General features: G+C 55.1%; 4 protein-coding genes across 4 annotated transcripts; 1 reads left to right on the top strand and 3 right to left on the bottom strand.

Annotated features, from left to right (window-relative positions):
* Positions 1-1879: 1879 nt before the first annotated feature.
* CHGG_06793 (uncharacterized protein) lies at positions 1880-6618 on the bottom strand (the record flags this gene model as incomplete). The annotated part of the gene is made up of 5 exons (XM_001222887.1): positions 1880-2204; positions 2351-3234; positions 3508-4509; positions 4667-5570; positions 5924-6618. 5 exons carry the CDS (start codon positions 6616-6618, stop codon positions 1880-1882), a joined length of 3810 nt encoding a protein of 1269 aa, XP_001222888.1.
* Positions 6619-7059: 441 nt separating this feature from the next.
* CHGG_06792 (uncharacterized protein) lies at positions 7060-7805 on the top strand (the record flags this gene model as incomplete). Its single annotated transcript, XM_001222886.1, has 2 exons — positions 7060-7497; positions 7551-7805. The coding sequence occupies 2 exons, from the start codon at positions 7060-7062 to the stop codon at positions 7803-7805; spliced, it is 693 nt and encodes a 230-aa protein (XP_001222887.1).
* Positions 7806-8952: 1147 nt separating this feature from the next.
* On the bottom strand, positions 8953-11183 carry CHGG_06791 (uncharacterized protein; the record flags this gene model as incomplete). Its single annotated transcript, XM_001222885.1, has 3 exons — positions 8953-9895; positions 9961-10555; positions 10760-11183. The coding sequence occupies 3 exons, from the start codon at positions 11181-11183 to the stop codon at positions 8953-8955; spliced, it is 1962 nt and encodes a 653-aa protein (XP_001222886.1).
* Positions 11184-11348: 165 nt separating this feature from the next.
* On the bottom strand, positions 11349-15116 carry CHGG_06790 (uncharacterized protein; the record flags this gene model as incomplete). Its single annotated transcript, XM_001222884.1, has 10 exons — positions 11349-11522; positions 11607-11694; positions 11846-12301; positions 12364-12982; positions 13036-13223; positions 13285-13408; positions 13485-13889; positions 13945-14149; positions 14277-14860; positions 14921-15116. 10 exons carry the CDS (start codon positions 15114-15116, stop codon positions 11349-11351), a joined length of 3039 nt encoding a protein of 1012 aa, XP_001222885.1.
* Positions 15117-15433: the final 317 nt, after the last annotated feature.

The raw sequence follows: 15433 nt of genomic DNA, 5'->3' as shown, positions 1-15433 counted from the left end.
AAAAGACAAAATCTTCCACCGGATGCCTCAAAATGAAAGAAGTTGTTTTTCCTTGACAATGAGTGAGGTCGTCGCAATGGGATGTGAGTGGGGTCTATAGTCTAGAAGCATATTAGGCTTCAGTCCGAGAAGGAGGTGTGTTGCTGCAATTGAGAATCGAAGGGGATTGCATTGGGTTGGGCGGCCAGGACATACGTGGGTTAGCGGCCTCGCCACGGACTAGGTTGCATGGGAAACCCCAGGAGTGAACCTTCGCTTTTGCCTGGGCGATCTGGTCTGAATCCATCTCGCGTCGCGCAACAAGTGGGATGGCGAAGTGTTTGGTGAGAGATGGAAAAAAGTGGGACCGTGATTTCGTTGGTGGGGCAGAGTCAAACTTACACAGTAACGAGTCCTGGTTAACTACATCTCTTTCTAGACCAGGACTCCGGGCACGATCCTCCCGAGTCACTCATGAGACGCCCAGACCCGTACTCACGTGACCCGTTCTCACGTGACTCATGCCTGTATTGTCAATCTTGCACTGGTACGAGTTAAAGGCAAAACGATTTGATCCGGATGTAGTTAGCGTGCTAAGGCCTATAGGCCCAGTGCCTCCGGGCGAATCAAATTCCATCCATCCATCCATCTTGCACTGCCGGCCATCGTGCGTACACCAGCAATGCTGGTTATCCGGGAGATGAACATTCGATTTCTGACTCGACTGTATAGTGAAGATGTCGAGCAAATTCGCAGTCTCTTCGGCTTTGGCTCCTTGGCATGTTCTTTTTCGGCATCTCCCAGAAACCTGCTGGTGAGCCCAATCAATGGCCTTGAAACATTGACGCTACGCATGACTTCATCGTATATGACATCTTGATTGTGACAGAAAGCGCACCCAGGGTTGGGGTTGGAAGTGCACTTCCGCATCCGGACTAGCTCCGTTCTGGGCATGCCTTCTCGCGTCGCCAACGCGCTATCTTGTATCTTTCCTCTCTTTCTTCAGCTTTCGATTAGCAGAATTGAGTCAGCATACGCAGTGCCCTTGTGCCTCGCCTAGAAGCTACTCGTCCCTCACATTGATGTAGCTGTTAAAGGCAGCGATATCTTGTTGCCCATGGGCGGAAACCAGTTATGAGATGAGGTAATTGGCCTAGCGATTCTCCGGACCTTCACACGCACACACACACAATTTATTCCGCTCGGCGGGCTTGACCCGAAAGGGCAACTATCACGTGTCTACTAATACATATCCTAAAATAGATCCTGGTCTCCTGAAGCCCGTACATCCTCCTTTTCTGGCTTATTTACTTACGCTTTTGCCCTTTCTGCTGCGGGTGCTCGTGGGTTAGTAGTACGCACAGTAAGCTGGCTTGAAGGCCGATCTCCAAGTGTTCAACGTCCTATCCTCGGCGGTTGAAGCGCGCTTACCCGGCCTGGCACGAGATGAAGGGGGTGTTAGTCGGGGTTAAGGATGTTGAGGTTAGTTTGCTTCATTCTGCGGTTGTTCTGTCCCCAGACGACCTGTGGCAATGGCAAAACGTACCGCCGCCCGTACTGCCCGCATGTTGAACTGGGGCGCGGACCTCCGTGTCAGGTGACCAGAAGACCAGGGGACCAGGAATTTTGATTTTCCGCTTTTCCGTTACGTTCTTCCGCCTCCTCGGGGGGGCGTCCTTGTATTTAGTCAGAGGCTTAGGCCCTCTCAGGAGTTAGGGGAGCAGACGGGTAATTCTATTCTTTTTCGACACTTGCAGAAGTGACTCCTTTCCGCGGTCACGGTGACCGCGACCCACTGGCCAGAGGGCCACGCGCGAAGGCGTACCGACAACACGATCGTAGGATCCGTGGCATCGAAAGTTGTTTCCTGAGCCATCTCCTCTCTCATGCTGCATTGACATCACAACGAGCGTGGCACGTGACCAGCGTTGGTGGTGTGTGTGGTTTCGAGGTGTATCACCGCTTTAATGTTGGGGGACCAGCTCTTGTCATCCGAGGGCGACCTTCCCCCCGGGTAGAAGGAGAGGTTGCCCCTGTGGACATCTGTACATTGCAGCATCTCCGTACGGTGTTTATCCCATTGCTTGCATCGGAAGAGGAAGTGGTCGACTGTTTCTCTTGCTTGTCCACACGCGCATTGATCTGAAGGTACTGCTCCGATACGACGCAGGTATGTGTTGAGCTTGGCCATGCCTGTTCTGAGCTGAGCAAGTACGCCGGCCTCGCTTCGTGGCAGGTGGTCGTATAATAGTCTAGTGTGTTTCCCTGGTAGCGCTATATCGACTCTCTTAGAATGTCTGCCCACTTTGTCTGGTAGGGTCGTGGGCGGTGCTCTGCCGCAAGCTCGCCTGGGAACGGGTTTTGCTCTGACCTGGAGCCCAGTGTTATACTGAAGGCTTCGTTCCTTGAGTCGTCTCGCATCGGTAGCGGGAGACGGACGACTCCTCCGATCCCTACCACGTTGTTCCGTGCGAAGCTGCTTACGGCGATCTGGACCGCCCACTCTGTCTCTTTTTGCTGAATGCCTGTTCCGTCAACCGTAGTGCGGACTCGCCTCTCCCATGGCGCTAATACGACTAGGGCGATGGTTTCGAGGCTATCCAATGGGACGTCCTTAAGGAGATCTACTACCTGAAAGAAAGGCGAGCGGTAGGATCTCCGGAACTTGCGCATCCGGGAAGTGGTGTTGCGGAGTGGATTCGTCTCTGGTAGGGTGTAAATGTCCGTCCACATCTTGATCGCCCTCTTCCAGAATCGATCTTGAGCCGTGGGGATGTGAGCTTCTGCATCTGCTACGCGTGTTGCTACCGTGCTGAACGTTCCTATAATCCCTTGCGCCGCGACCCTCTGCACCCTGTGTATGGCCGGCGTGGTCTTCCAATTGCATTGGTGCATCCAGACGCTGGAGGCGTAGTCCACCACTGGCGCGACCAGGGCGGTGAACAGCTGCCGCGCCGTAGCCGGAGACAGACCACTGAGCCGTTTCAGCTCCATCGCCGCGCTGAGCCCTTTAGAGGCCGCTCTTGCGATATGCTCCTTATACCTGAGCTTGGCATCCATGACCACTCCAAGGATTTTGACGTGGTCTTTCGGCTGAACATCTTGACCCTTGATGGTAAAGGTCTCGGAGTTGGCTTTGTAGGTCTTGCGGGTAAAGTGGATGACGGCCGTCTTGTCTGCTTCAAATGTCGCCCCGCTTCTCTTTTCCCAATCTAATGCTTGGTCGATGATTGCTTCAGTGCCCTTGCGTGTGCTCTGTGCCGTCGGTCATGTGACCCAGGCGGTAAAGTCATCGACAAAGGCTATCGCACCACCGTTGCTATCGATCTTTCGCTGGACCAGATCCGCGTTGAAACAGAGGAACAAGATGGGGGAGAGGGGCGAGCCTTGGGGCAGGCCAGCCTGCGGGAGATCCCGTCGTTCTGCAGCATGCCCGTTGACCTGGATCGAGGCCGTACGGTTAGAGCAGAAAGCTTCTGTTCATCGGCACCGCTCTTCCGGGATACCACGTGCCCTCATTCTCTGGACCAGTCGTTCCTTGCAGACTCCGTTGTGGGTTCCCTTGATATCGAAGCTAATGAGGCTGACAATCTTCTGTCCTCTCCAGGCCGTGTAGATCTGCTCCTGTAGAAATACCAGCGCCTGCTCTGCTGATCGCTGCTTCCGCGCGCCGAAGTGGTTGGTGGGCAGGAGGCCGTAGGTCTCCACCGCGTGGGACACCCGTTCCGCGATCATCGACTCCAGCACTTTGCCCAACGTTGCTAGGAGGGAGATTGGTCTCCACGCCTTCGCGGCGGTGTAGTCTTCTTTGCCTGGTTTCTTGAGCGGGATAATCTTTGCATGACGCCACTGACTGGGAAGGGCCCCATCCTCCAGCGAGGCACGAAAGAGCGCCAGTACATGGTGCTTGACCACCTGCCAGACCTCCTTCCACACCACTGCCGGCAAACCGTCCTCCCCTGGTGCCTGCCAGGACTTCGTTGCGAACAGCTGTCGTTCGATTTCCTCCATCGTAAGGGTAGGCATCATGATAGGTGCCCTCTGCGGTCTTGGACCTTCATCGTCGATCATATCGGGCAAGGCCGGGAAGAATCTTGTTAGGAGCTCTTCGGCCTGTTCACTATGATCGGCCGTGGATGTACCATCTGCTCTAACAAGTTGCGGGATCCTTCCAAACACAGTGTCATCTCCGGATTTTAGATACTTTGCAGCCTTCCAAATGTTGTCGTTGTCCGCAAGGAACTCGCTCCAGTGCTTCATCTTCTGTTTCCGGATAGCCTCGTGGTATTGTTTGGCTGCGCCCTTTGCGAAGCCTCGATCTCGGTTGTGGTCCATCCTGCCCGGCGTTCCGAGCGAGCGCAGTTCCTCCAGTACGTGTAGATGTGACGTAACTGCGTCAGGTCCGAAGTCTACCATCGCTTTGCGTATGGCGATGGCCGGGCTTTGGGAGTGAGGGAATGGACCGTGCCGGAGACAGCGGACATCAGGCGGTCCGTTCTCTGCTGGACCGTCCCCCTCGGTGGGTGTCCCCTAGTGCGACTGCAATTTTGGCCCTGATGTCTTTCCATGGCGCGTTCTTGAGAAGCAGTCGCTCGTGGTGCGTCGGCACAGGTACCTCAATATCGAAGACTATTTCGATCGTGCGGTGATCTGAACCATGTTCCGTTCCATGGATACCGCACTTAACCACGGCTTCTCTCAGTTCCTCCGAGGCTAGGACCAGGTCGATAGTCGAACTATATCCACCTGCTTGCCATGTTATTGTGCCCCTCGGGAGTAGAGTGCTCAGAACCAGCTCGTTCATGAGGTCGATGATGGGGTCAGCTTCCCCTTGTCTCATGGGCGAGACGTCGTCTCCCCCCCACAGTTGGTCGTGGCAGTTAACATCACCTGCAACCACTACCTCGACTGTCGTTCCTGCACCCAGTTTCGTCTTTGCGACCACTCTGCGGAGGTTCTCGCAGGTGTCCTTTAGTGCCTCAGCATCCCCACCCGGTACGTAGACCGACGCGACCAGGACTACGCGCTCCGGGAGCCGTATAGCCGCTGCCGTGATGTCCTGGGAGTCCACTACCACCTGCTCGGCTTCCACGGTTTTGTTCACCCAGAGCATGCTCCGGATAGCCCATCTACCTTCCTTCCACGTGCTCAGGACCATCTTGGTCCATTTGTGATGATCCATTGGGGTTGTTAGGAGTCGTCCTTGGATCCTCCGCGCCTGGGGTTCCTGAATGGCGATAACGGTAGCGTCCTCGATTGCCACGTCGTTCATTAGGCTGTCATGCACCTCCCCTTGCTTTCTAACGTTCAATTGGATAACCCGAAACGTCCTACTCATGTCGAGATGGATAGAGCTTCCGGCAATTCTTGCTGAACGATTCATGTGGTCCTCCGCAAAGGACGAACTTCGGTATAGCTGCTGAGCACTCGCTGTGACGGTGGCCCTCGCAGGCGCACATTCCGCACACTTGAGGGTTCCTGCACTGGAAAGCTTTGTGGCCAATCTACTGGCAGTTGTAGCACTGGTTCGGCCGTGTCCGGCGTTCGAAGACTCCCGTGTATCCCGATTCGCCTCTGGCGTGGAAGAAGCCCTCGTTAATGATCCTCTTAGCGTCGCTAGCTTTGGTGATATATACCACCATCGATCCATACGCCTTCGCAGTGTCCTTCCGGCTCAACCAAGCCAGCTTGGCGATCTGCACGTCGTTTCTCGGCCCAGGGTTTCGCCGCTCCGGGGAATACCTTGCCTTCAGGGTCGAGAACAACCGTACGATTGACGTTGTCAACTTTAACTAGGTACAACTGGTCACGTAGGACCTGTGCACCCGGCGCCTTCTTCGTTTCGATGATGCCCTTGATTCTCTTTACTTCCGCTTCGTTCCTGCCAACGATTCTAAGGCGGTTGATGTTCCCTCTGTCTCTGGTGACGGCAAGACAACGTCACTTAGGTTGGTCTCCCGGCGCTCGCATCTCGTTCTCGATGAGCTTGCGAAGGGCCACAGGTGTAGCCTCTTCGACGTGTTCCTCCGGTACCTTAGCCATGTCTACAGTGCAGAACGCTGGCTCTGGCGTAGTCGTCCGGCTTGCGGAGGATGTCAGACTAGGGCCGCTGGTAGGAGGTGTACATCGGGCGACATCCGCATACGCCGGCCGAGCCGGAGGGGCTTCCTGAGCCTCGTTCATAGCGTGGAGCTGCAGTCTGGTGTCCTCGAGCTCGCGGCGGGCTTGGATGAGTTGCTCTCGCGCTTGCGACAGTTCTTCGGTCAACTGGGCCGTCTTTTTGGCCATTTCTTCTGCCATGTGATCCCTGAGCTTTTCGAATTGAAGCTGAAATTCCGTTTTGATAATGTCCAATTTGTTTTCGAAGTTGCAGTTCGCGGGTTGCTCTTGGCCCTGGATTCCCTCTCCTGCTCTCTCGGCCGCTGCGGCCCGAATTGTGCGGTTTTTGTGGTTTCTCAACATTCTCTCACTGTTGTTTTCCTCCTCCCAGTCCATATTGTTTTCTTGTTGCATTGCTTCCATCGCCCTCGTCGTTTTCACCCTTTTGCGCTGGGGCCGGCGATATCCCACTCCTGGAGACCCCGAATCGCCTCTCATGACGTCAATGACGTCTGAAGCGCCGCGCGCCGCACCTGGCATTTGGAAAGACAGAATTTTCAACCAACTGCCTCAAAAGACGCAAAGAAGATCAATATAGCACAGATTTGTTTCAACGAGATTTTTCGGACCTTCACACTAAAGAGCGGAAAGCGAGATGGTGAGATAATTGGCGAGGCGAGGGCTTGGCGGTGAGCATAAGGGTAGGGTTAGGGCTAACTGCCTGAAAGTCTGCGGCGAGGTGGGGCAGAATCTTCCGTGCCCGGTCTCATCTCTGAGTGCCCGGCCTCATGTCAGTGTGCCAAAATCTCGGGAATCGTGATCGCAACCAGCTCATCCGTAAAGAAGGGCATTGTTGGCATGGGCGGCCTTGCACGGGATACTCTCTTCAACAGAACTAGCGAGACTGTGACAAACTATGCTGTTGTTCTTGGGACAAGGGAAGAGCAGAACCCATATACAGCAGAGCTAGCAGCCATCGCAATGGCCCTGGAGAAGTTACCGGCTAGCATCTGCCACAGGCACATCACCGTGATCACGAGGAACCAGTCAGCGCTGGCAGCAGTTGGACAGCCGCGGCAGCAATCCGGCCAAAGCATCATACGGCAAATCTACGACTTGGCCAGGCTGCACCGACAAAGAGGAAACTCAGTCAACTTTCTGTGGATACCAGCGGAGATTGACTTCGCGCTAGGGTCAGATGCCAAGGCAGCAGCCCAGAGAGCGTCGAAGCAAGGACGCACACCCGACTCCCAAATGCCCCAGGCCAAGTCTACCGCGATGAGGCTGGCAATGGAAAGACAACGGACGACAAGAGTTCTACCTGTAAGCGTGGGCAAGTTCTCAAAGGCCATGGACGCAGCACTACCAGGCAAGCACACGCGCGATCTCTATGACAAGCTGAAGCGAAGGGAGGCCTGCGTATTGGCGCAGCTCCGAACCGGAATGGCGAGACTGAACGGTTTTTTGAGCAGGATTGGGGCGGTCGAGTCAGACCTTTGTGCCTGTGGACAAGCGAGGGAATCAGTGGAACACTTTCTTTTCCGATGCGTGAGATGGACAGCTCTGAGGGAAGACATGCTGCAATGCACAGTGGCAAGACGAGGAAGCCTCTCGTTCTATCTGGGAGGGAAAGCGCCATCAGATACAAGGCATTGGTCACCAGATATGAAGGCAGTCCGGGCGACGATCAAATACGCAATGGCAACAGGAAGGCTGGAGCTGAATGAAGAGGAGAGTCTAAACCAGTCACAGTAGAAGAAGCCGACACTCAACACCACGAGCCTCAACCACGAGCCTTAACCAGCAGGTCCCGCTTTAGCTGCTGAAGATAGGACGCTGAACACTTGGAGAAAGTAGCCTCCAAGCTGATCTGCTAACAACAACCAAGGCAAGAGGTAAATGGTGCAGCGAGAAAGAGGGAAGAAGTAGGGGGCTTGTACGAGTTAAACGCAAAACGATCTGATCCGGATGTAGCTAGCGTGCTAAGGCCCTATAGGCCCAGTGCCTCCGGGCGAAATAAATTCCATCCATCCATCCATGTCAGTGTGCGTATAACTGGAATTTCTGCTTCACATTCCACATACCATGACCGGCAATACTCCAAATTCCCTACTGAGCTTTTGTGGCTGGTCGTTCGCTGGGACTCCACCGCCTCCAATTCGGCGGCCCCAAGGACGCTTGAAACTGCGGCCGAACTTCTCCAAAACCGAGCGGCCTTCTGACGCAATTTTAAGTGCGCGCGCGCGCTGAGCTGCTCCGCTTCTCCGTCGTGTACATGTTGCTAACCCGAACAGCGGTTTCGATTTCGGCCACGCGTCATTCACGCAACAGCGACTCTGGCCGACGGCGTCCACCGACACGTACTCCGTCTTCACGTGCAACCTTCGTTGGTACAACATGGAAATTATCCAAGTTCTGGTGAACGTCCTTCTCCCGTGCCCAGCTCAAGTCTGGTTTCAGTCGTGCTTCCCTGAGGGGGCCCGCCTGGCCAATTGGTCCTCAAGAAGCAAAAGGACGGCTGGGACGAGGAATTTGAGACGGAGAAGGCGACGTATGCGAAACTTGTACCGTTGCAGTGCGTCATCAGAGGTGCTTTGGCCAACTCCGATACGAAGACACGCGGGCTTTGTTATTATCGGACATCGGCAGCGTATGTCTGGCGACCCCAGAAGGCCTGCTGGATCTAGGCGACCCCACTTTCCGCATATGACGCGCCAAGCCCTGGACGCGTTCGGGATCTTGCAAGACGACAGCAAACTCGATAGCTATCACCTCGTCGGCGACAAGACCAAGGTTCTTGATGTACATACCGCCACACCGATGACACCGCACGCGCAGGGGTTGAAATATTTTGAGTAGAGGTAGCAAAAAACTCTAAACCGAAGACCTGGTAACCTTCTTCATACCACGTGAAATGAGTCCGGGGGCCCCAACGCTCAAAACATGGTCAACATGTTCAGAAGAAGCCGGGGCCAAGGTTACCTCACCAGAAACCTTTGTAGTCGTGGCACTACCTCCGGGCTTCTCTGGGGTTTCGCGCTCCACGAGTCCCACAAGGGCATCCATATCTTGCATACGGCGGAGTTCCTCCGCTGTCGGGTCCCACAATGCATCCGACCTGAGAAATCCCTCGTCTCTTTCCGCCAGCTGCCTCGTAATTCTTGCGACAGCCATGGCGTCCAGCGTCTCGGTCCATGTCGGCACACTGTATATATACCAGAGCAGGGCGAGAATGCCCACAACCTGCAACCCCAGAAGCACCGTAACCACAGCCAAGCCCGCGGTTGATACCACGGGAGTGCGGATCTCAATCCCCTCAGCCCGCCATATCTGACGAGGGTCCCAGGTTCCTCCCTGGGGCACAACGGCCGGACCCGCGGCCACATCCAATGTGGCTTTGTTGGCGAGGTACATGGCCGTGTTGAGGAGGCCACTGACCGTTCCGTTCGATTCGCGAATATTTGAGATGAGCGCTTCCACCCGGTCGTTGGCCCAGCCATGCCTGGAGGCAAATCTTCCACGCCGGCTAGAAGAGATAGTTGAGCTCGACCTGGTGTCTTGCGGGTCACAGCGGCTTAGGCCGGGAGAGAGGCGAGAGAAGGGGATGGGGCTCAGCTGACAAAGGGCCTGGGACAGCGTGTCGTTGGGCTCGCGGATGGATTGTGCGAGGTCGAAGAAGGATCCTGCGCCGAACATGGCGTGTGCCGCGAGCATGAGCGGACCGTAAGCACCGAGATATTCGTCTCTCGAGGTGCCGTAATCGCGCACATACTCCCCCCCCACGTAGCTCGGGTTAAATAGACCTACACTGGGGTACCTGGAATGTGTCAATGTCAGCATCGTGTGAGGCAACCTGAGGGAAGGGTATGGTATTCTGCTCACCAGGCCTTGCGCACGTCGTCGCTAAATTCCGGGTTTCCGGTGCCGGGGGGGAAGTCGAAGGAAGATAGCAGCGGGCCGAACTTGCCGCCATTGAAGGAGTTTCCGAGTTCGAAGTACCCCATGCTAGTCTTTCCGATGCAACGCAGGGTGCCGTTTGCGTAAGGCGTCCGACCACTACGAGCCCAGGGGCTGGAAGCGGTAATGTATAAGGTCTCGGTCAACTCCTGCCGGTCTTCGGTGTAATTCCAGGGGCCACTCCTACCCTCCGGGGTTTGTAGGCAGATGTTGACGGTCAAGTTTGCATTGTCGTAGGAGGTGTAGAATACACGATCGTAGCTCCCAGGGCAGCGTATGGGGACTTCTGAGGCCGGTATTTCGTTACACATTGAGCTGCTGTTCATCCGAAGCGCATGCTGTTTATACAGGCCCGTAGTCGTGTCCCGAGGCAACGAAGAGGCAAAATAACGACCGGCATCTGCCGCATCATCATCCTCGTCCGCATCAGGATCATACCACGCCGTGGCCGTCCACTCCGTGGGGAAGGCGTTGATCAGGGCATTCCGCGTCTTCGCGACGACAAGGTCTCGCGGTATGCCTGTGAGGGTGGAGATTGTTGGGTCCACACCTACTCGCTCACCGACCCAACCGTTCAGTAGATATTTCTTGTAGTATCGGGAAGATTCCGGGAAGAGTTTAGGTTCTGTGGAGACCAAAATGGCGTGGATCGGTGGGAGAACAACAGCTGTATATTGTGAGCGTCCTGGTTCCCTGTACAAAGAAGGGGTTTTAAGCAACTTACCGAGCAGGACGAGGGCAACCCCCAGGAGGAACAGAGAAGATTTGGCGCCTATTCTTCCCAGGAAACCATCACGAACAAAGTTCCTGTCCGCCAAGGCCATGAGCTCCTTCACGTTCAGTGTCTTGCGGTTGTCCGTCCGCTGTGAGAAAACAACGGCCGCACGCGCAAGGAGCGCGTAGATGACAGGCAACGCAGCTACTGCTGCAATCAAATTTAGGGCATCGATAAGAAAAGAGACTCGGTGGAGATTCTCGGCCGTTTCTCGCTCAACTGCCCCTGAGTTGTCCCAAGACTGTCGGATAGTCCGAGACGACAGGACGCACGTCAAGATCCATGGGACCACTAGCACAATAACGTAGGCAGTGGCAATCAGCGCCGGTTTTGCGCGGTACCGGAGCGCGGCCAGACGTGGTGGCTTCGACATGGTGGGTTACTGCGAGTGTTGAGTGTTGAATTGCGAGAGAACCCGACAACTTGCTAAGGCGGCAACCATGCTGCTTTTGTTTGTTCCCCCCTTCAATCCACGGCACAACGGCACAACGGCAGAACGGCAGGATGAATGGGCCTCGGCCAGGCTTCTGGAAATCCTTCAGGACGCCTGACCATCGCAGCCTGAAGATGCGATTGGCGAAAAGTACGGTTTCGACTCGCCAAGGGCGCTAGCGAAATCAATGGTGCGCCCAGGAGTTCCATTTTGACGGACATTGGGGGCGGAAAGCCAGGGATCGCCATAGCTCATGACAGGCTTAATAGCGCTGTCTACCTATGTTACATTCTTCTTCTGCAAATCATCATCCTCTTCGGCCAGGGCTGTGTTGTACAGCCTCCCAAAAGCAGACCCAGGTACCTCCAGAAGACTGTACGGATTGTCAAACTCGACAAGCCTGCCTGCATCTAGAACGGCAACCTTGTCAAAGTCCATGATAGTCTCGATTCTGTGAGCCACGGCGATAATAGTGTGGTCAGCGAATTTCCGTCGGATCAGTCGCTGCATCGTCTCTTCGGTTTTCGCATCGATGCTGTGGGCTATGTTAACTGGACTGCGCAAATAGGAGGCGGTGACAAAGGAAAGCCAAAAGGTCATACCTGCTGGTGGCCTCATCTAGAATGAGGATGGTGCTGGGGCGCAACATGGCTCGAGCCAGGCAAAACAGCTGTTTTTGTCCAACCGAGAGGTTCAAATCGTCAACATCAGCGTCCAGGCCGCCATTCTTTTCAACGGCCTCCATCACCTGTACACACTGAAGAGCTGCCACGATGTCCTCGTCCGATGCCTGGCTCATCGGGTCCGCATTCAAACGAACGGAACCCTTGAGGAGGAACGGATGCTGTGGCACTGCGACGATCTTGCTGCGAACCTCTTGTCTCGGCAGTGTAGCAATGTCCACCCCGTCTACGCGGATCGACCCGCCTTCCATATCCACGAGGCGGAATAGGGTCATGATGAGGGATGTTTTGCCGCTTCCGGTTCTCCCACAAACGCCAATCTTCTCCCCGGCTTTGATTGATAGGGATACCTGTTTCAACACGAGGTCATCACGGCTGCAGAAAGCAACAGATATTAGCGCAGCGTTCGGGTTGTAACTTGTCGGTTGAGAACTCACGTATAAGCCGCGGACAGATTGTCAAATTCGATAGCACCAGCCGATGGCCAGCCTGGCGGAGGATCTTGGTTCTCCTCCGGTTGGTCCTCTGGCACTGCCGTCTCCGTGAAGCTCCTGATACGGGCCACCGAACCAATGTGCGTCTCGAGATTGGTCCAAAAGGTCACCAGTAGCTTGATGTTCTGGCTGAACTGGATCACGTTGAGCAGCGCGAGTCCGACCCCCCCGGCGGCCATGGTACCACGGAGGGCGACAACGAGTACCATCAGAAGCACGGCGACAGCTGCAACGACTAGATCCAAGACAAGCGTGAGCCAGCGCTGGACGGCAAAGAGCAAGTAGAAGGGCCTCTGCGAGCGATCGAGGAGCTGGTGGTTCCTGTCGTTCAGCTTGTCCTGCCATCCAAAAGCGCGGATTGTGGCAATGCCGCTGAGTGACTCCTCGAAGAGCGAGTAGAGCGGTGCCTTGGTCTCGATGTCCATGAACCGCAACTGTCGCGAGGTGCGAAGATATACCTTCTGGATAAGGTATAATGAGATCAAGACGATGGGAAACGAGATGGCCGCGTAGACGGATCCGTAGCCGATGAGCGCCATCTGGGCAATACATAGAACAAATGCTGCCACAATGTTAGTCTTACTCAACCTGTAATGGGGAAGAAACGGTGCTCACTGGCAAAGGTGTTAAGGGCCGCCGTGGGTAGCTCCATGTCAATCAATTGCAGATCTTGACTGAAGCGGTTCAGGGTCACACCCGAATCTGTCTTGACGAAGAACGACATGGGCGCGCTGAGGACCGTCTTGAGCAAGGCAAGGTGAAACTTCTCCCCAGACAAGGGCACCATAGTTATGATCATTTGCCTACATTCTTGTTAGCACGGTTCTGAATAGTGCGCAGGGTCCCAACAGGAGTGATGCTCACCAGCAGCTGATGAACAAACAGACGATGGCGATGCCTCCAAGCCCAGCATAGATGCCGAGCCAGTACCCCAAGTTTCCGTTGGGGTCCGACTCATTGTACGCAGCCCACCATTGCACCCATATCGCTGTAAAGCCCTGTTAGTGACACGCCCCAGCCCCTTAACGATCTCTGGCTGGGAGACCTTGGGTAAGTCCACTTACTCGGAAACGAGAGGCAAAAGACAAAGCCAATGACGGCGAGCCCAAAGATCAGACTCGCCCACCAGCCAACCGACTTGATGTAGTACATGTAGATTTGCACGTCGCCAGTCCGTCGGTTCATTCCCTCTTCAGCTGTGGCAGGGCATGCGGTATCCCCCGACGACAGCGAAGCGGTAGAGGCCGAGTCTTTGCGTTCGGCTATGGCAATATCATCTTGAACCTTGACAAGTTCAGCAGGGAGTATCTGATCGTCACTCTCGGGGGTATATGTCCAGTCAGGGCGAGGTAGGGAGAATGAGGACACATAACCCCCAGCAGCATTGAGGTCGGTGAATGTGCCCTGTGAGTTGATCTCCCCGTTTGGACTGATGCAGACAATGTGGTCGGAGAATGGGAGCCGTTTGACTATCGTCCAGGTTAGAGAGTGCCCATGGATTCACCATTTGGTTGGTAAATATACCTGATGAGGAGACAATGACCACCGTCGCATTCATCTGACGGAGCAGTCCGTTGTGGCCAAGAAGGCTATGAAAGACGTGGTGCTCGGTTGTGTTGTCAAGCCCACCGAGCACATCATCCATGATGACGATCTTTCTTCTAGAATATACCGCCCGAGCGAGCGCCTTGGGGCAGGTTAGTTGTTGTGTCAAGGTTCCAGGGTGCAGCTAGGGGAAAACTCACTATACGCTGGCTTTGCCCGCCACTTAGTGCGATACCCCCGCTCCCGATGCGAGTAGAGTCGCCCAGGGGCAGCTCTCGAAAGTCTCTCTTCAAAGAGCACGCATGGATAACCCTCGTATACCAGGTCGAGTCGTACTCCTCGCAGCCTATAATGGCCTCTTTGACAGTGCCATTCATATGCCAGGGGTCCTGGGAGCAATAGCCAATGCTGGTTGACCCGAGTCGCACCGAGCCTGCCAGGGCAGGAACCTCTCCGAGGAGCGACTGTAATAGAGTAGACTTGCCACAGCCCACTGGCCCGACGATCATGGTCAACTTGTGCCAGGGAATGGAGAGATTGATGTTCTTCAGGATGGGTTCCTTCTCAGCATCCCACCCGAAGCTGCCCCCTTGAACGGCGATGGCATCAGGCGACAACTCGTTAATCTTGGGCTTTTCGGTCAGCTCATCAGGCTTGGGCGTAACTGCGCGCTCCTCTGACTCAAGGAATTGCTGGATCCGGACGAAGCTGCCGACGGCCCCCAAATAAGCAGCGAGTGCCATGACGAGGGAGGCCAGGGGTTCCGAGAGCAGGGCAAACAACGACAGGGCCGTGAAGACGCGTGCCGTATCCAGGGTTGCATCTCCGCTGTCACGAGCACGGACCGAAAAGACGGCAAAGGTCAAGACGGGGGCAAACACCTGCGTTACGTAGGCTGTCATTCTTGGTTAGTTTATGTTTGTGTGGTATGCTGTCCTCGATGAAATGAACTTACCGAAAACCATGTTCCAGATGAGCAACTTTCGAAACTTCTTGGAAATCCGCAGCTCGTCTACACGCAGTTGCTGCAATCCTGCAAGGAGGGTGTCCTTGAGGCCACACATCTTGACTCCTTTCATGGACGAAAGCATGGCCGAAGTGGCCGAGATGCGTTTCTCAATGGCCTCGAGCCACATGGCCTGGCGAGACATGATGAAGTTCATAGCAAAGATGGACCCCAGTAGAGATACTACGGCGTGTTAGCCCTGCAATACCGAACACGACTGGACTTTGGCGACATAGAAACTGGCATGGGGCTTACATATTGAAACCGCAACAGGCACAACGCAGGCAACGCCCAGCTGTCGCTCAAGCAGGTAGATGGCGACACCAACCTCAATGGCCGTTGCCCCAGATCTCATGCATTGTCTGAAAGCCTTTGAACGATGCGGTTCGATATCGGCGCTCATCAAGGGTCATGGACGTGGCAAGGTCGAATTCCCTTGAAGCTTCAAGGTGCCGGTCTTAA

This window comes from Chaetomium globosum, genomic scaffold (assembly GCF_000143365.1).
Source record: "Chaetomium globosum CBS 148.51 scaffold_3 genomic scaffold, whole genome shotgun sequence".
Lineage (NCBI taxonomy): Eukaryota > Fungi > Ascomycota > Sordariomycetes > Sordariales > Chaetomiaceae > Chaetomium > Chaetomium globosum.
This window is presented reverse-complemented; position numbering and strand designations above follow the sequence as displayed.